The 21,092-nt window shown below is 31.5% G+C and overlaps 2 protein-coding genes, 1 long non-coding RNA gene and 1 other non-coding gene across 5 annotated transcripts; 2 read left to right on the forward strand and 2 right to left on the reverse strand.

Moving 5' to 3' along the window:
- Positions 1–403: 403 nt before the first annotated feature.
- LOC127259396 (ATP synthase small subunit 6, mitochondrial) lies at positions 404–8,075 on the reverse strand. Of its 2 annotated transcripts, XR_007840495.1 has the most exons (4): positions 7,871–7,979; positions 7,752–7,791; positions 6,127–6,528; positions 404–418 (listed from the first exon to the last, which is right to left on the reverse strand). XR_007840495.1 is itself a non-coding variant. In XM_051286712.1 (2 exons), the coding sequence occupies exons 1-2, from the start codon at positions 7,989–7,991 to the stop codon at positions 7,748–7,750; spliced, it is 165 nt and encodes a 54-aa protein (XP_051142669.1). In that variant the 5' UTR covers positions 7,992–8,075. The 2 variants fall into 2 exon arrangements, 1 of the variants encoding a protein (XP_051142669.1); XM_051286712.1 differs by lacking the exons at positions 404–418; positions 6,127–6,528 and having other exon boundaries at positions 7,748–7,791; positions 7,871–8,075.
- Positions 8,076–14,485: 6,410 nt separating this feature from the next.
- On the reverse strand, positions 14,486–14,592 carry LOC127260207 (small nucleolar RNA R71). Its single transcript, XR_007840648.1, has one exon. It is a non-coding gene; the product is annotated as a small nucleolar RNA R71 (small nucleolar RNA).
- A 604-nt stretch (positions 14,593–15,196) lies between these two features.
- LOC127259531 (uncharacterized) lies at positions 15,197–16,564 on the forward strand. The gene has a single exon (XM_051286910.1). It carries the CDS (start codon positions 15,197–15,199, stop codon positions 16,562–16,564), a length of 1,368 nt encoding a protein of 455 aa, XP_051142867.1.
- Positions 16,565–16,968: 404 nt separating this feature from the next.
- LOC127259903 (uncharacterized) lies at positions 16,969–19,857 on the forward strand. Its single transcript, XR_007840597.1, has 2 exons — positions 16,969–17,497; positions 17,953–19,857. It is a non-coding gene; the product is annotated as an uncharacterized LOC127259903 (long non-coding RNA).
- The last annotated feature ends 1,235 nt before the right edge of the window (positions 19,858–21,092 follow it).

The following is a 21,092-nucleotide window of genomic DNA, read 5'->3' on the forward strand; positions in this document are numbered from 1 at the left end:
TGTGTTTGTGTACGGACGGAAATTAGCCGAGTCTTGGAATACATACATACATTACCATTGTGGTCCAAACTTACTTCAGTTGATATGCAATTGGCTGATTGTATGTGTTTGTTTATTTTGAGCTAGCTGGATACAAAAATAGAATGTGTAAAGAGCAAACGCAATAGCCTTGTGACAAAAAGCCTCTATTAGAGGACATGTCCAAGTCCTTTTAATAGCACAACAGTTCTCATAGACATAATTCTGTACAAGTAACTAAAACACACAGTTGTGCATCTCTTTTTCGTCCCCCAGAAATTCACCGGCAACCGCAGTTCTCTTTCTCCCTCCCCACACTTTCCCTTCCGCCGATGTTTGCAAGAAGATATGTAGAGGAATGAGCTTGGGTAGCGCCTCGATTGCATCTATTTCTTGATCTCTATATATTATTCATTGTGCGTGTTTTTATTTGGCTTTAGTCGGAAAAGCCTCCAAATGAGAATGAAAGCCCACTAAAATTGCATTACTGTATATGCTCTAATTCAATTCAATTCAATTGATACCTATAGATAAGTAATATAATATATGAATTCTGAAACGAACTATAAATCAAAATAAAAAAAGGGCAAAGCCATCGCTAATAATAATAACATAGTAAAATCTTTATAAATTAATCCTCTATAAATTAATAAATTCTTTAAAATAATAAAATCTGTCCCGACTTGGGCTTTTGTAAAAAAATCATCAAATTCGATAAGATAATAAAATATTAATTTTTCATAAAATCCCTTTATATAAGGTCTTATTAAAACTCTAAATTAATAATTCATAAATATTACAATTATAAATATTAAGGTAATTTTCTAAAATATAAATTTATGGTTACTTGATATTTCTGAAAATTTAAATCGGATTTCATCCATAACTTTTTTAATTGCCGCCGAGAATTCCGATGTTGAGTTCTCTAACTTCAACAAAAAATTGTGAAAATTTGTTATGGCGCTTAAAGTCTCCTTTCTTGTGACTGGTGCCAAATGTATTAAATCATATTCAGCTTCAGTATTACTAGGATCTTCAATAATATCAACAACAATTTCCTCTAAACTTTGAATCGTTGAATATTCATCATTTTCACCCGGATAGTCCACCAATTTCTTGATGTCCATTTCATTACGATAACCAACATTCTTGACCATATTCTCAAGTTCACGTAGATTTTCTTCAAAGTTTGTTTAACTTGAATCGTTTGAGATTTTTTCATTAAACGGATTTTGTAATATCGAAATCAATTTGCTATTGATAATTGAGAAACATTGGTTGTCCAAGCGAAGACTGCAAAATTGGTGGCATTTAAAACATTAACATTTTCAGGATTAGGTAACCGAAACCTGTGACCTTTCGGTAGATATTTGTAAAACCTCCTATGATAGTGTACCTTGAAAACTCTAATTATTTCTGCATCACATAGTCGAATATTTTTCATCAACCCACTATTTGTAAATCGTTTTTAGTGCATGTGGGATGATCTCTCTTATACTCAATAATGCTTTACGTATTTGATCATTCGTAGAAGATTTTGTGATGTCTTTTAGATGAGAAGACATGGTTGGGTGTTATGAATTATTATAGGTGTGTTTCTTTATTGGATTTGGAGAAATTTAAGTTTGAGTTTGGTTTTTATTTAAATTTTGGGATCTGTTTGAATTTTTATGTTTCTTTTGGGTTTAGGTTGGTTGGGGTTTGAGGAGTTTTGATCTGTATTGATTTGATAGATAGTGAATAAAATAATATAAATGTGTATTAAATTTAATTGATAAATTTTATATTGTATGATTTGATTATGAATTTATATAATACCCAACATATATATTTAAATTTTTATTTATTTATATTATAGAAAATTTTATTATCTACAAAATAACATATATATTGTATATATTTTTTTACTCTATAATTATATTAAATATTAAATTATATTTTAATTTTTTTTTAAAAAAAAAGTAAAAGCTGCAGGTCATATATGCCTGCCGGACAGTGGACAACCGAAATTTTGGGGTTGAAGAAACACACCCTATATTTCTATACGAAGATTTATATAGTATATGTTTCATTCATCATGCATGAATAGTATTTCTAAATGTGTGTGTATATATTTATATGATCCAAATCACTTGGATCATAAAAATCATCAATGGCTATTTTTGTGTAAAAAGATTTACTTGAAAATGCATATTGTAGTGAACATAGATCATTTTGTGCAATTTCTCAATAATTAATCTATTTCAAAATTTTATATGGATCAAAGACTATGTACTCCAATTGTGCTTTAAGCGAGATATGTGTAAGTTTGACTCAAAACTTTGGAAAAATTGCACAAAATTCGTTTGTGGTTTCACGAAATTGTGTCAAATTCTCGTACTTTTAAAATTGCATAAAAAATTTTCATGGTTTCATAAACTTTACGTCTAACCCCCTCGGTCGTCCTTATTTAACAATATTTGCCCTACACGCGTCCAAACTGCGAATAAGTTTCAAAATTTTCATTTATAAAAATTCTTAAAATTACATATATACTCATTAATATTAGATTTAACCTCAAAGAAGAGTAAATATAGTCATAAATAGTTAATTTTTTATTTTTTTTGTTTTAAGTGTTTTTTTTTTTTTTGTTTTTTTGGCTAAATCTAAAATGAACGAATATATTTGTAATTTTAGGGGTTTAGAAATGGAGATTTATGTAATTTTTTCACAGTTTAAGAATGTGTAGGTCATATATTGTTAAATAAGAGCGGCTGAGGGAGTTTGACGCAAAATTTGTGAAACAATGCGAGGGTTTGACGCAGTTTTGAAATTATAAAAAATTTGGTGCAATTTTGTGAACCACATATTGGTTTTTTTGCAATTTAACCCAAAACGTTTAATAAAATTCTTATTAAATTAGGGTTTTTATCACCATACATATTCCACCAATTAATTATACAAATAAATGAAGAATTATTAATGATGCAACGTGTATAACAAGTATGCTACACAAATATAATAAAAAAATAAAATAAAAATGATATTTTATAATATATACCCGATAAAAATATAATAGCAACTCTAATAGCAAGTTAACTTTCAAATTTGTTTAAGTTTGTCAACAAACGTATTTATCTATAGACTATTTGTTAAATTATTAGAAAGTAATATAGCTATGCACATACATATTTATATTGGAAGTTCAACGAATGTACAATATGATTTATAAATTTGATATGTTTATCTCATTCATAACATTTACTTGTGTATCTAAATCTAGTCCGAATATTTTAATAATTTCTTTTACTCCATTTGAACCTCCGATGCATTAAATTTACAAATGTAAGAGTATTGAATACTAGAGATTAAGAACTAAGCTACATCAAATATATCGAAATTTAGAAAATGAAATAAATCATTAATACTTATGTACAAATACTTACAAAAATAATTACTTGTTGCATGTAAATGTTGATATAATTGGTTATATCATATTTTATCGATGACATCATAATATTATTGAGAATCTTTTACTACAACTTTAATTATAATCCCAGAAAGTTGGCCTATTTGTTTTCCATTTTGTTTTTTTTTTTGATAGAATCATGTTTGATATATCTCCACTTTCGTATTTCTTTTCTTGATGTATTATTATATTCAATTCATTCTTTGAAAGTACATGTTATTTTTAACTCAATTGCATATCTAAGACGAGTCTCCATTTTAACAAACTCGATTGTGAATTGTGTTATCTCTTATTACAACAAATCCATGTCATTCGTATACGTTCTCATTAAATTGACTACTTTATTATTGTTGTATAATTCTTCTAGCTACTTTGGTTGTATCATTTACAGACATATAATTCTAATGTCTTATAACATTAAATTAACATTGTAATGTATGGAGGCCAAAAGATGTGCTTCCTTATTTTCATTATTTTTTTTAGCAACATTCATACTAGATTCGTTATCAATTACAATTTATAAAATATTATCAACTCGTAGTAAGTCCACAAAATTATCCATTATGATGTAAACAAAGTCTGCAGTCTTATCTTATTTGTACAATTAATTAAATTATAATATATTATATTTGTATCACAATACATCATCAAATTTATGATGAGATGCTTTGTACATGTACTCTAACTATTACATATAATTGTAAAACCAAATACTTTTCACTTCAACTTTAAAGAATCAACCAACCATACAACATCTTTCCTCTTCTCATTCAAATATTTGCCCTAATTTGCTTACTAGTGGGTTCTTTAACTCCAACTCCAAATGATGCAATCGCGTCAATTATTATTTTATAGTAAAGATCACTATCTATAGCATGAGATATTATATCATTAAAATGAAACCAATTAAAATTGTTTTACCCACTTTTTTGCATTATCTTTTGAAACTATGAATTTATTCGCTTAACATTTTTTGCTAAAACGATTTTTCATGAATATTATTTTAAAAAAAAAATGTAATTGACACACACACATTAACACAATATTATATATATATATTATCTACTCACAAAAATTTACAATTTAACTCAATATTATTTTTTATATTATAAATGCAATTCATCATACCTAACTAAAAAAAATACACTCACTAAAAAATATAGAGTGAACAAACCTTATAATTTTAAAGGTACTTATTTTCAACAAAAATGTATATAGACAAAGCTTTTTTATGCAAACTTTTGTGTTTTTTAATATAACTTTCAAAAAATTTCTTTTACCTTCGTATATTTGAACTGTTACTTTCTACAAAAATAAGTAATGTGATGTTACATATTCATTTGTCATATAAATTTATTTTTATTTCATTTTTTAGTAAAAAAAAAAAATTATTTTTTCTACTTTTTCTTTACTCTAGACAATAAAATTTTTTTATTTTCACCTATTTTTCTTAAAACTCATTTCCGATCAAATGAACACACAATTGAATGACGAAATGCGTAATTATTATCTCAATTAAACAAATATGATAATAATTAAATAGATCTAAAATTTCAATAAACATACTGACTTTAAAATTTAAGCTTAATATATCTCTAGGTACAGAATGTCTTCATTGTTACTTCATAAGTTTCATATATATACTTTTTGTTAACGTTGGTTTTAATTGTTTTATTTCAAGAACATTAATGTCATTGTTTTATATAACACTTTTTATATTATGTTTTTGGTGTGTTGTTTAGTCTTAATAATTCTATTATATACTTGCACCTTAGTATTTTTCTATCGTTGGCAACAGAAGTAGCATAATCTTAACGAATAATTCTTCAATTGTCTTCCTATTCTTCTTCCCAACCTATGTGCACCGTTTCTTCTTCTTTTCTAATAATCACTCCAGTCTAAAAAGAGTGAAGAAAAAGATAAAAGACTTCTCAAATTTAGATCAGAGAGTACTAAACACATTTTACGTTTCCATCTTTTATTTGTTGGTATTTAATTATTTTTGTCATTGGTGTGTTCTTTAAAAAAAAAAAATACACACATTTCTTAAAAATATTAATATATCTCGTATATTCATTATATTTATATTTCCTGCAAAAATTTCTCATTCTTCACATAAAAAAAAGGTGGCGTGATTTTTTCGCAAAAGATTAAAAAAGCAAATATTTTGATATTTAGATTAATAATGTGAATTATACATTAGAGGTACAACACACATATATATATATATATATATATTTATTGGCATTCCTATTAACTCCAAATTCATCAATTTTATCAAATGGTCATATGAATCTTTAGCATACATAATACTTTCAAGGTGCTAGAGCTACCACATGAAGGTTGACAACTTAATGTGTATCTTGAGTTTCCTATAAAGTTACCTGCCACTCTTGCTAACACAAAACATAATTTACCCGGGATTATGGTACAAATTGAATAATTTAAATTCAAATGATCAACAAAGAAAAGATTCAAGGCATACATGAGAATGCACATTTTCATCAACCACACTTTGAGGTTGAGAGCAGAATAATAAAGATACTAAAAGAGAAGAACAAAAACTAGTCAAGCACAAGCACAAGCCAGCCAAGGCTACCAACAAACCTCTTGACATGATTCACATTAACCAAACACTAAAACACACCATAAATACATACCTCGGCACTCCTGGTGATTTAGTTAGGGAATAGAATTCTTGATTGCCACACAATTTCTTGATTTGGAAGCAATGCATACATCAAATGATGGGACAATCATGAGTCATTACATATTATTTTTTAAGAAAAGCAGAATTATGAAGTGATGGGACAATCAATCATCCACCCATGTTCAAAGAGCAATGAGGAACATTTCATTCATCTCGGATGCCTCATTGAGAAAAAACACAATCCACAAATACAGATTCAACTGAAAGTGTTCGCAAGATTTATTGCCTCATAATTCAGAGATATCATCCAGGTGATAAACTTACGTTAAATAAGAAAAACTGAAACAAAACCAAACCAAACCCTGCAAGTAAAATCGTAATCAGCAAGCAAATTAAGTTCCGACATTTTCACCTGCAGAATTCAGAGTGCCGTAGAATGGTCAGATTGAACAGAAATATTGATTCCCAATTGAAATAGGTGAAGACATTATCAAGAAACAAAAACAACTGCATGCCTAAATGAAAATAGTTGAGTAACAGTTCATGAAAAAATAGAAAGTGTAAAATTCTCTTTCAATTGCTCTCGTGGATATGAATAATCTTCAGTCATGAAAATACAAGGGCTTTATACAGTGCAAAGTACAATTAAATGTAGAGGAGGTTAATAACTCAGATTATTTTGATGCTCTTGAAACTTTCTGCTTCTTATTTAACTAGGATTTGAATCATTCTTGATTAATCTCATAAAGCACATAAAAATCTTAAAAATGAACAGCATAATTGAATAAATCTGATATCTCAACCATCGAAACAAATAATTGGAAATCTTAATATGTGGTTATAAATGAAGTAGGTAAGAAATAAATTCATAAATATAAAAGCGTCTTACTACACAATGACAAGTGATGTTACAGAATCGTGGTAAAATGCAGAATTAATAATCGATAAAACAATGATGAATACACACACAAAAGTATTTCATAGATTACTTCTGTTGAGATATTTTAGTAATTTAGTTTATAATTTAGATTAGATTTCTATTATCTAGATTATCTCGTTATTATTTGGTCATATGCATTATATTAGGTCGTCTACAAAATTTCTTCTCACAACTTCCATCCAAATAACTGCTAGACAATATATCATGTTCAATATAATGGTTTACTCAAAATATTCTTCATATCATAACAATCTACACAAAACCAATTACTTCCAAACACAATGTAATGAGAACCAAAGGCCAATTATCCTCGTAATTATCTCACATCAGTAAAACAACAGATGAAACCAAGCATATATATATATAATCAACCAACCATTTCAAATCACAGTAGCCAAAGGGAAAACACCAGAAACATGTAAATCTAAACACACAGTTCCACTTTCAGCAAAGGCCCCCTTCTAGGGTTCTTATATATATGCATTTGTATATATTGAAAGAAGATTTCAACACACTTAGTCAATCATTTTATAAAATGCTGTTGGTTCCTAGTAATGATTTCATATCGATAAAATAACCTGATGAAACCAAGCATAGATATAAACAACCAAAAATATTCAAATCAAAATCGATGCCGCACGGAAAACACGGATCAACCAACGTTTCAGAAAAAAAACGAAAAGAAAAACACTCACTTGTGCCGCTGCGCAAATTTGGAATTCTTCACATCCTCCTCTGCGAAGATAGAAACAAATAAACCAAGAGAAATAAAAAGAAAACATGGGATTCGCGACCAAATATAACAAATACTAACCAGTGAGTCCGAGGGAGAACTTGGTGATAATAGTTCCAGTAATAGCGAATCCGACAAGGAACGGCCAGTTGCGATTCCACTCGCGCTTGAAGAACACCGGCCATGGATCGAATTTCCTCATATCTCGAAATTGCAATCGGTATTTTCGCCTGCCCCTCTTCTCTCGTCTGCTCGCTGACGTAGAAAATGGAAATGAAAGGATGATGAAATGCTAATACCATTACATAACATGAAGCAAAAATGGGCTTAACCATGAAAGCCCACCTAATTTAGAATGGGTAGACTTGCCCAATGCAACCGGTTTCGAACTAGACCGGCCGTTCACCACTAACGAAACCGGTGGTTCAACCGAAGCCAAATCGGCTTTTTACCCGGTTCGATTTTGGTCGAATTTCCAATCTTATTGGGACCGGGAACCACTGAAAATTAGTTCGAATTAGAGCCGGCAATATCTAGGGTCGGGTCGGGTCGGGTTTCATCAAGTTTTAGAGGAGTCAAACTGTTCAAATCCAATCCGTTTTTCTTAAATTGGTCAAAAGATTCGATTCGAACACAACCCGCTCAAATCCATTTAACCAAAAATGACCCGTTAACCCATTTGCTAATTTTTTTTAAACAAGTTAGATGATTCAAACCTAACTCGATTAATACGAATTCGACCCATTTACCAATTTAAAATCTTTTACGACTAAAATTTCATAAGTTAAATTATAATAAAATAATCAATTTAAAATCTTTTACGACTAAAATTTCATAAGTCAAATTATAATCAAATAATCAATTTAAAAAAAAATTAAAAGCCACTAAATTAATAAAAAAAAATAGTAGTAGATACATACACAATAAATAGTAAGAACTACTTATTAAAAATAAGATATATAGATTGTGTTCAATCTAAATTAATAAAATTTTAAAATAATTATTAAAATAAAATTATTTTACATATATAATAAACATATTAATTAATATCAATATATTATAAACGGGTTATCATATTGGATTGAAGACCTCAACTCTAATCTGATTAATTTATTATCGGGTCGAATTCGTATAGACTCGTATTTATAATCGAATCGAAATTCTTGACTTAAACTCAAATATTTCTTGTCGAATTATTATATCGTGTCAATTTTTGTCACTTTTATTATTATTATTATTATTCTATATTTTATAAAAGTATGTCATTTTATCATTCTATTAAAAATACAATTCTTCTTTAGATATATGCTTATTAATTTTTATTTATTTACACAAATATTAGACTCTACATACTTTTTTATTATTTATTCTACTTTATTCTAAAATTTATGTTACTAACGGGTATATTCATTTAAGATTTCATTGGATTTTTTTGGATTTTAAAAGATTTATGAATTTACGTAGATTTAGAAAGTTTACATAGTCAATACAGAGTTGATTGATTTTATTAATTGATTTAGATAGATTCTTATAGATTTGATCGGATTTATTTATGAATTCATATCGATTTTGTAGAATTGTAAAATATTTTTTTTATTGATTTATATAATTATATAAACTTATGTAAATACAAATTTTACAAATATAATATATTTATTATATATTATTATATTTTATAAAATATAGGTAATATTAATAAATAATGTATAATTATTAATGATATAGAAATATTGTAACATATATAATACTACTATTTTGTATATTATATTTTTAATTTTATAATTTTTATTATATTATGATTCAATATATAAATTTATTTTTATATTTTTTTATTAGTTATTATTATTATTATGTATATAAATTTTGTAAAAAATAAAAATATAGATTAAAAAATTAATATATCAAACGCATTCACAATTTCTTATATCTTAAAAAATATTTCTTCAAAATATTTCACAAAACAATAACACTAAAAATAAAAAACTGCATTTACAATTTTGCATAAAAAATAAAATTAAAAAGTAAAATGTAAATAAATATAACTAAAGGTTCAACGAAGAAAATATATATATTTAGTTAACTTTACAGACAATACAATGTATTCGATAATTAAAAAAAAACAATAATACATATTTATTATGATAATAGTAATTTTCAAATATTATTGTTGATGCCGATTTTCAACAATAAAAAGTAAAACCCGAAAATAGAGATTATCTTCGAATTTGATAAAATAAAATGCTTGAGATTTAAAAATCTTTAGACACCGTACGATACATAAATAAAATAGGACAAATAAATACTACAGACTGTAAAAGTAAGATGGTGATTCCCAAAAGAAATTTCACTGAATTTGAAGATGGTTTCTTTAGGTCGTAAAAAGACCTATTTAAAAACCTACGTCAACCGCCACAACCAGGTCGTGCCTTCATATCCGCTCGCCGGTTGTAACTTCTCTCAACCGTCTTAGAACTGCTTTTCATCCGACTTGCACACCTGCTGCCACGTCTCCTCTTGCCCGCCTTCCACTTGTCTGACCTCCGTATCAATCGTCTCATCTTTCTTCGCCCGACCTTATCTTTTCCGACCTCCGTATCGGCCGTCTCATCCTTCTTCGCCCGACTTCATCTTGTCCGACCTCTGTATCGGCCATCTCATCCTTCTTTGTCCGACTTCATCTTGTCCGACCTTTGAATCCACCGCTCACTTAATTTACAATTTATCCTGATCCAAACTCATTTAAGACCCTACTATCATTATCAGGCCCATTGGACTATACATCAGTCCAATTTATAAGCCTACTCTCAAGAATCCGTATACATTGGTTTTTTCCGCTCAACAATTATATTTATAATATAATATTATATATTTTCAAAAAAGTTGATAATAACTTATTAATATAATTTATTTTTAAATTATTACTTTTTATTAAATATTTAAAATAATATTAATAAATATTATCATATTTTTTTATCACTTATATATTATCAACCACAACCAAAAGAATAATAATAAAAATAATAATAATAATTTTAAGAATCCATCAAAATCTCTCTTTATCATGAGAGATTTTTTAATGTACAAATTTTTTATAATTGTACATTAAAATCCAATGAAATTCATATACTTTAAAAGTCTGTGTGGATTGTTGAATACCTCAAAATTTTAAAATACTTTTAAAAGTATGCTTTGAATACCAGAAGATTTTAAAGGACTTTTAAAAATGTTGATTGAATACCTTCAAATTTTAAAGGAGTCTAGATTAAATACACTCAAATTTTAAAAATCCAACAAAACCATACAGAGTTGTGATTGAATACACCCCTTTAAATCTAAAATTTTAATTCTACCTTTATAAAAAGTATACAAATAATATTAAGATACTATAGTTTTTAATTCATATCCAAGAGTTTTGAGTTAATTTTATAATATGGATGTAGCATTTATTATATTTAATTTTTTTGTGAAAAACATATGAATCTGAGTGTTGTTTCTTCTTCGGTTTGAAAATCATCTTTTTCAATTCCTTTTCATTTTATGAAAGGAAAAACTCTTTGGCATAAGTGAAAGATTGAATTTGAAAAATTGAAGAAAAGCAACATAAAGGAAAAAGAAAAAGAATATAGGGAAATGAAAATGGAAGAATAAGAAAGATGAAGATGGGATTTGGGACAGCTTTTATGTTATGTTTGGAACAAAAGATAATATAATAAAAATAATAATAATGATAGAAAATAGAATTACACAGGAAATAAATTCTAACACAGGATGTGAATTAATCATTTTGTTTGATAGAATAAAGAATTCAATTAAGAAATATAACAAAAAAAAATGAGATGAACCTATTTTAGTAGATAAAAAAATATATATTACAAGATGATTGATAAATAAAAATGATTAATTAAGTAAGAAATAGTTTTGTTATACCAAATAAATTCGCAAGATTTTAAAGGAAGTAAGGTGGTGAAAATGGTAGTTAAAACTGCTTAAACAACAATTAAAGTGGTAAATTTGATCCAAAATAAATATTACATGACTCAAATACAAAAGGGAAATAGCCTAAGAATATCAAAGCCAAAAGGGATAACTTTGGCCTAACATGAGAAATAGTGAATTATGTGTTGGGATCACATCTTGTTTTTCCACATCTTGTTTTTCTTTCTTTTTTTTTTTTATCTAGTTTAATAATTAAATTTTTCAATTTTGTTTCACGAGCAAGTTGATCCTCCTTTTCTTTTTCTTTTTTTTAAAAAAAATTTGTTTTAGGATAGAATTTCCTTCGCTTAGTAGTAATTAGAACAATATCATACTTCTCCACCTCACATTTCAAATACTATTTTTATGTTCACACTCGATTTATTTAATTTAGATTCTTGATAAAGTTGTGGAAGAATATAGAAGAGTTAACTATTTAAGCTTATGATCGTTTTGCATTGTTAAGCTACTTAGTTGTAAGTTGAATTTAACTCTAATAAAAAAATAAAATATAAAAATCAGAGGGATAGAATTATTAGTGAAACAATTAAGAATAATTAATTAGATGTAGGTGCTTACCTATCGGGTTATAGAGATGTCCGGTGACAACGGCTTCTCTTTGAAATAATGTTTTTGGTGGTGGTGGATCTGAAATTCTGTTGTAATCCCTAAGGTCAAGTATCAATTGAATAAAGAGTCAAACTTAAGAGAACAAGTGTGATCACACTTATTCCTCTAAATCACCTCACAATAATACATGTTGGTCCCAAATTCGCTCCAAAGCAAACAACAATAATACCTCAACACCATCAACACCAAGAACACGCACAACAGCAACAGAGACAGCTTCCACGGCTAGACTGTAAATTCGTATTGGTTGTTTGCTGGATGATCAGTGATAGTTGGAAATCGCATACGTTATATTCATATCATATGCGATATTTGAGTGATTTTGATTGGATTCTACCTAATTTATATGCAAATTATTTATTTGCTGTGTGTAGAGGGCAAATATCAAATTTGGCATAATTGGCAGAAAAAGGTAAGAAAAATTCATATTTGCACAACCTAGTTTAGTCATGACCATGACTAACTATGCCCTCTTGATATGAGAAATTAATTAAAGGCCCAAAAGTCCATCTACAAAATAATTAGGGCAAAAATCAAATAAGAAGAAAAACACACGCCTATTGCCAAGGGGAGAACGGCGAGGGCAGAAACGCACAGGAACAGGAGACTGACAGATTCATAGACCGCGCAAGAGCAAATCGACAGAGAAGATTTCTCCCTCCCACTATGACTTTATCCTTCTCTTTTGTTCTTTGTTATTTGATTATGGAGTAGACATTTTTCTGGTTTAAGGGGTGATAATGTTTTGGTTCTTTTGTTTTGGAGATTCTTGATTTTCTTTATAAAAGCTCTTTTTGATTATCAATATTTGTCTAATTCTGATAATAGCGTTTGTGATTGTTAGATTGGTTGAATATTTTGATACCGATATTTAAATTAGTCTGATAATCTAAAGTCAATTCAGCTAGGATATCCATAATTGTATTCGCACTTGAATAGGTGATAACCGGGTTGAATAGTTCCTTCCGGGGGTTAGACAATCAAATCTAATTGCTCATCCTAGGTAGTAATTGTTTTGAATTGGGTTTTTATAGATTACAATACGGTTAGGCAATATTCTTATGGGCGCACCTAGGTTTATTTGCTTAATTAGGGGTAGTTAACGGTCGTACCTTAATTACCTACACTGTAAGGAAAAATTGGTTGTCAGAGCTTGTTGATAAATGTAACCAATTTATTGATACTTTAATAAGAATTAATTTTATTGAATTAATGATAAAACACAAGTGCCATAACTGCATCATCCTTTGAGCCAGACATCCCCTTGATAGTAAGTCCCTTTAATTTAATTGCTTTGTTATTTTATTTTAATTAGATAAAAAAGAAAATCCCACCTTTATTTACTGCATTAGAATACGAAAGAGTGAATCACACAATTCCTTTGGAGACGATCCATTCCCCTGTATTACATTAAATTGTGATCATGGATTAGGTGAAATATTTGATTGACTGCGCGACAGGTCAATTTTTGGCGCCGTTGCCGGGGATTGGCGCTTTGTTTTACTCTTTGTGTTATTTTAATTTATCCTCTTGTTTATGCCCCGTTCTTCTCGTACAGGTGAACTGATATTTAATCTTGAGATCGAGAAGGTTGAGCGAAAGCTACGAAAGGAAGCCAAGCAACGAAAAGCTGTTCAGGTTGCAAAGCTGGCAGAATCTTTAAACCACCTCAAAATCTCTAGCTCTAGCGACTCTGAAAGTGATCAAGAGACTGTCATGACTGAGGATACCCGCACTTTAAGGGAGTTGGCTGCTCCCAACTTGGCACAGCAGCCCTTATGCATTAACTTTCCAACACTCAATAACACTGTTGCTTTTGAACTGAAATCTGGCTTAATTCATTTATTGCCTTCTTTTCATGGACTTGCAGGTGAAGAACCTCACAAACACTTGCAAGAGTTCGACGTGGTGTGCTCCAGCATGAAACCACCAAGTGTTACTGATGAACAGATCAAACTCAGAGCCTTTCCATTCTCGCTCAAAGATGCTGCAAATGATTGACTCTACTATCTCCCACCTGGAAGCATCGACACGTGGAACGACATGAAAAAGAAATTTTTGGAGAAGTACTTTCCAGCTTCCAGAGCTGCGATCCTGAGGAATGAGATATGTGGCATCAAGCAACAATCAGGTGAAACGCTCCATGAATATTGGGAGCGATTCAATAAACTTATCATTAAATGTCCATAACATTAAATTCCCCATCAATTATTGATTCAATACTTTTATGATGGTTTGTCGTTGATGGATAGGAACATTATTGATGCTGCAAGTGGTGGAGCTTTAGTAAATAAGACGCCGGCACAAGCTTGGGATCTTATTGCGAGGATGGCTGAAAACACGCAGCAATTTGGTTCAAGAGATGTTGGACATATGAGCGGAAACAACAACGACCATGCCATCCAATCGATGCAGCAACAACTTTCTGAGTTGACGAGCTTTGTTCGCAAGATGGTCGTTGAAAAATCCAACCCGAGTGTCCAGGTCAAGGCGTGTGGAATATGCACGAGTGCAGGACACCCTACAGATGCATGTCCAACCCTCCAAGAAGAATGTGCAGTGGATGTGAATACTGCAAACTACTGTATGAATAGACCTCCAGCGTACAATCCATACTCCAACACCTACAATCCAGGCTGGAGAGATCATCCGAATTTGCGTTATGGAAACGCACAGTAGGGTAATGCTCATCAACCATTTAGAGCTATGCAGCATATGCGAGAACCTCGTTTCTATGAGAAATAGCCGCCCCAAGCACCCACAAGCAACTCCAGTCCATCTTTAGAAGACTTGGTGAAGTCTATGGCTACCAGTACCCTGCAATTCCAGCAAGAGATGAAGTCAACTGTCGACAAATTACAAGGTCAAATCAATCAAGTGTCAGAGGAGGTGAAACAGCTATGTGAAAGAGGAAAGTGGCCTGCTCAGCCTGAGCCAAATCCAGCAAATGTCAGCGCCATCACTATTTGCAGTGATACGATGATTGAATGTTCCTCCTGGCCTAATCCAAAGAATACGAGTGCTATAACCCTTCGTAGCGGAAATGAATTGGAAGGTCCACCTCCTATCTCGAAGGAACAGAATGAGGATCAGATTGAGATGGAGATCGAAAAAGAAGTTGAACTTCACGAAAAGGTACTTCCTAACTTTGTTCCTCCTACTGAAACTATATCAGCTCCTTTTCCTGACAGGTTGAATAAACCACAAAAGGCAAACAAACGAAAAGAGATGATGGAAATATTCAAGAAGGTGGAACTTAATATCTTGCTCCTGGAAGCTATCAACCAAATCCCCAAGTACGCAAAGTTTTTGAAAGAACTGTACACCAACAAAAGAAAATTGCGAGGGGACGAGCATATTATAGCGGGTGAGAACGTTTCTGCTGTTATCAAAAGAAATGTACCACCTAAAACAGGTGATCAAGGTATGTTTTCTATCCCTTGTAAGATTGGAAAAATTGAGATCACTAAGGCTATGCTAGATCTAGGAGCTGCTATTAATGTCATGCCTCGATCAATATACGACTCTTTAAATCTAGGGCCTCTAAAAGAAACAAGAATTATTATTCAACTTGCTGATCGCACCAATGCTTATCCTGATGGTATGATAGAAGATGTACTAGTTCAAGTGAATGAATTGATTTTTCCTGTTGATTTTTATATTCTGGATATGCACGATGCACATTGTTTTAATCCGCCGCCTCTTTTGTTAGGAAGACATTTTATGTGCACTGCAGGAACAAAGATAGATGTTAAAAAGGGCACACTCAACTTGGAGTTTGATGGAGAAGAATTTCATTTCAATATTTTTAATCCCGTCAAATGTCATGTTGAATCTGAATCATTATATGCAATTAATGTTATTAATTCTGTGGTGCAGAAAACTTGTGAAGTTGGTAATGAGAATAAACGAAGAACTGTATTGACAAAACAGTTAGAAAAAAGACCAACTGGAGAGAGTAAAAAAGAAAAAAAGATTGTCGAAAAGTGGAGATGGATTCCCAAGGGATCACCATTGCTGGCAGCAAAAAAATGTCATAAGGAGAATCAAAATTCTAAGCCGAAGAAAAAGTGTGTGGCCAATAGACATCGCTTCAAATTATACCACGAGGGACCCTCACTTGATCCTATAAAGTTGGCACCCGTTGCCGATTTCGATGTTCATAATTGATGCGAGGCGAAGTCTAGCTCAAAGACTATAAAGAAAAGAGCTTTTTGGGAGACAACCCAAACCGTATAAATGCTTTCTTTAATTCTAATTATTTTTTATTATTTAATTGCTAATAATACTTTTGATAATTTTGTTTGATTTTGTGCAGGTCTTTTGAAAAATAATTACTGGCTTTTTGCGAAGGCGCGGCGTAAAAAAAAAAAAAATTCAGATCAACAAGTGACTTTTAGTCATGGTCATGACTAATTGGTACCTCACATTCTGCTTTTTTTTCCAATATTTCTATACCTCTCAAATTTCCAGAATGATAAGTAGTATTTAGTTATGACCATGACTAATACTGCTCTATATAACACTGCCTCTTCCTTCCCTCTACCCACTTTTAACCCTAAATCCCCAAATAAAATAAATAAATAAATAAAAACCTTTTCACTCCCTCACTCTCTCTCTCTCCTCCCCCTCGCGCCGTCGCTTGCCTCCGCCTCCGTTCTTCTTCGTCCTCCTCACCGCGTCGCCTCCTCCGCCGATTCCCCCCCCACCCTCCGCCGCGACATTCCTCCGCCAGAAGTCGCCGCTGGTTCACCCTCCCTCCGCGTCGTTCTCTTCTGCCCAGACCTTCTCTTTCTCCTCCAGCAGCCCACCAGTCCAGACCAGGCGCCATCGCCTTCCTCCGTTGATTTAGACGTTGTCGATCATCTTCTTCCTTCGCGTCTTCTCCTTTTTCTTCTTCTTCTTCTTTGCTGATTTCCTTCCGCCGCTGAGACACCGCTTCGGCCAGAAGACGACCTCCAGTAACGCCGCCTGTGTCGAACCAGTCCTTCCGACGCCCAGCGCCCCCTGCGACTCCACGCCGCCGCATATTCCACACTTCCAGCCACCGCCGAACAGCCCTGGGCCGCCTTCAGCCAAGGCCGATCTTCATTCTTGGATTGGGTATTATCTATTCATCCCTACCAATACTTTCAATGTTTCAATAATATGTTGAGATATGGGATTGATGTTTTAGAATTGCCACTTTATGGACTCCTGTTACTAGGAAATTGCTGTGAACTTGGTGTCGCATAGTAATGTTCGTAATGTTACGCTTGATTTGTTTTGACGTAGTTCTATTCTTGGATATTCTGTCTTGGATTAGTTACAGTGGTGTTCTGAATTGCATTGCCTAACATTGTGACTGACTATTGGTTGTTGGTTGTTATATAGGACTGTTTTGAATACAATGATTTGGTTTGACATGTTTGAATTGAATATCGCACTCTCTTTGCATAATCTTGTTCTCGTTGTTATGGCTCATTTTTTGGTGCAATTGAGTTTAGTCACTTGAGTGAATTACTTTGTTTGGATACATTGTTGCGTTTGGCTAATCGTTTGCACGGATAAATTCCAAGCCTCATCTAAAGCTGGCGCACGACCAAATGAAGAGGCGTTGGCAGAGCTCCCAACTACTACACCCCCTATGGACTACAGGGAAGTCCCTCTCTTCTTTTATTGCTTTATTTATATTGAGGACAATGCATACTTTAGGTGTGGGGAGAGTTATGCAAAATTTGGGCAAAGTTTTCATTTTTTGTGCTACTTTTCATGCCTGATTTGCTGTCATTTTGCATGTTTTTTAGATTTGTCTGAAGTGAGTCAAAGGTGATTTGTGTGATAGGTTAGTTTGGCATGACTAATGACATTTGATTGGTGATATGTTCCAAAAGTTACATTAGAAAATAAATTGCATATATTCAAGCTTTTGGAAATTTCTTTCTCTATTAGATGACCTAGAACTTGAGTAATTATGCATGTTGAACTTGCAACTATCGGGTCTTGCGTTTTGAAAATGATAAGGGCATTAGGTAACCCATTAAGCCTTTCTTTATTACCCAGCACAATATATTCCCCTAGTTAGCCCATTTGAGCCTTTTTAGCCTATTTTTTTTATATAATAACCTGTCTTTTAGCCTCATACTCTTCTTTTGATTAAGCCCTCTCCGATTTGAACCCTATGTTAGAAAGAATTACTTTAAGTTCATGTTGTGATGCACTTTATTTCCTCAGCACTAGTGAGAAATGAAATTTGGGTACGAATAAGTCATAGTATGAAGGAATAATTATGGGTAGTAAAGTATATATATATATATAAAGATAAAAATCAAAAATCAAAAAAATCAAAAAAATAAAAAAAAAACAAGAAAAAAAAGAAAAGAAAAAAAATATATAAAAACAAAAAAAAAAGAAACAAAAAAAATAAATAAAAATAAATAAATAATTATCTTAATAAAGTATTTTCATTTAATTTCATTATTAAAGTTTGGGTAGTGAGTAGAGTAAGGATTTCATTGTTTGTGCCGATTTGTTTTTCATATGCTAGCATCGTGTTCTTATTGTATTCTTTTCTGACATATTTTAGCCATTTATATCATTTTTCCTACCCTGACCATAAGCCCCGTTACAACCCTTATTGAAAGTCCTTTTGATTCTTTATGCTAGATTCGAATATTTTAAGTAAGGGAGATTTGATTTTTACTCAAGCCTATAGAATAATCTTTTGTTGCACTACCTGAGTGTTGAGCCAATTATACACTTAATTTCTTCAGAGAGCATGTGTGAATACACTTTATCTTGTGAGGTTGACTTGGCTTGATGTGTTAAAATTCGGATTGAATTGGTTTTGTTGGATCCTCTTGTCATATCGAGTTGCCTGCGATTTCTTTGACTTATTTCGAATTTATGCTTGAGGACAAGCATGATCTAGGTATGGGGAGAATTGATAGTTGGAAATCGCATGCGTTTTATATTTATATCATATGCGATATTTGAGTGATTTTGATTGGATTCTACCTAATTTATATGCAAATTGTTTATTTGCTGTATGCAGAGGGTAAATATCAAATTTGGCATAATTGGCAGAAAAAGGGAAGAAAAATTCAGATTTGCACAACTTAGTTAGTCATGACCATGACTAACTACACCCTCTTGATATGAGAAATTAATTAAAGGCCCAAAAGCCCATCTACAAAATAATTAGGGCAAAAATCAAATAAGAAGAAAAACACACGCCTATTGCCAAGGGGAGAACGACGAGGGCAGAAACGCACAGGAACAGGAGACTGACAGATTCATAGACCGCGCATGAGCAAATCGACAGAGAAGATTTCTCCCTCCCACTATGACTTTATCCTTCTATTTTGTTCTTTGTTATTTGATTATGGAGTAGACATTTTTCTGGTTTGAGGGGTGATAATGTTTTGGTTCTTTTGTTTTGGAGATTCTTGATTTTCTTTATAAAAGTTCTTTTTTATTATCAATATTTGTCTAATTCTGAGAATAGCGTTTGTGATTGTTAGATTGATTGAATATTTTGATACCGATATTTAAATTAGTTTGATAATCTAAAGTCAATTCAGCTAGGATATCCGTAATTGTATTCGCACTTGAATAGGTGATAACCGGGTTGAATAGTTCCTTCCCGGGGGTTAGACAATCAAATCTAATTGCTCCTCCTAGGTAGTAATTGTTTTGAATTGGGTTTTTCTAGATTACAATGCGGTTAGGCAATATTCTTATGGGCGCACCTAGGTTTATTTGCTTAATTAGGGGTAGTTAACGGTCGTACCTTAATTACCTACACTGTAAGGAAAAATTGGTTGTCAGAGCTTGTTGATAACTATAACCAATTTATTGGTACTTTAATAAGAATTAATTTTATTGAATTAATGATAAAACACAAGTGTCATAACTGCATCATCCCTTGAGCCAGACATCCCCTTGATAGTAAGTTCCCTTTAGTTTAATTGTTTTGTTATTTTACTTTAATTAGATAATAAAAGAAAATCCCCCATTTATTTACTGCATTAGAATACGAAAGAGTGAATCACACAATTCCTGTGGAGACGATCCCTTCCCCTGTATTACATTAAATTGTGATAACTGATTAGGTGAAATATTTGATTGACTGCGCGACAGGTCAATCAGACTGCAAATGCACATACTGGTGATGACAAGAACAGAAAATACAAAATAATTGATAACCCAGATCGGTCATCAATGACCTACATCTGGGGGGTTTCAACCCAGACGAGTTTCATTATCAAAGCAGTCGAAGCATGAGGTTCCATGGATACAAATAGAGTTAGAACTCTCAAGAAATCTATCTCTCTGTTTCTTGAAGATACTCCACTCTTAATCTATACTCCTCATCACCATCAACTCAATGAACTAGTGTCTCTCACTTTCTACTCAAGAGCCTACAAACTATCTCGTTCTTCCTTAAAGAAATTACATTCATATTTTTCTATCTTTCCCAAATCTATCTTTCTTCACTTTATTCTATGATAAAGCTAAATATCCAAACATGAGAATATTCACTCTAACAAATTCAACAAGAATGAATTTTTTTCCTCAACTATCTTTTCATACCTCCATAAAGTTTGTTACAACTAAATTTTGTTATTCCCACACATGGATTAGAGGGACCAACGAGCTTTCTCGATCAATTCATTTGAGTTTTCATTGGATTGATCAATTTTAGGCCATTTTCTTG

This window comes from Andrographis paniculata, unplaced genomic scaffold (assembly GCF_009805555.1).
Source record: "Andrographis paniculata isolate CXL003 unplaced genomic scaffold, ASM980555v1 Contig60END, whole genome shotgun sequence".
Taxonomy (NCBI): Eukaryota; Viridiplantae; Streptophyta; class Magnoliopsida; order Lamiales; family Acanthaceae; genus Andrographis; species Andrographis paniculata.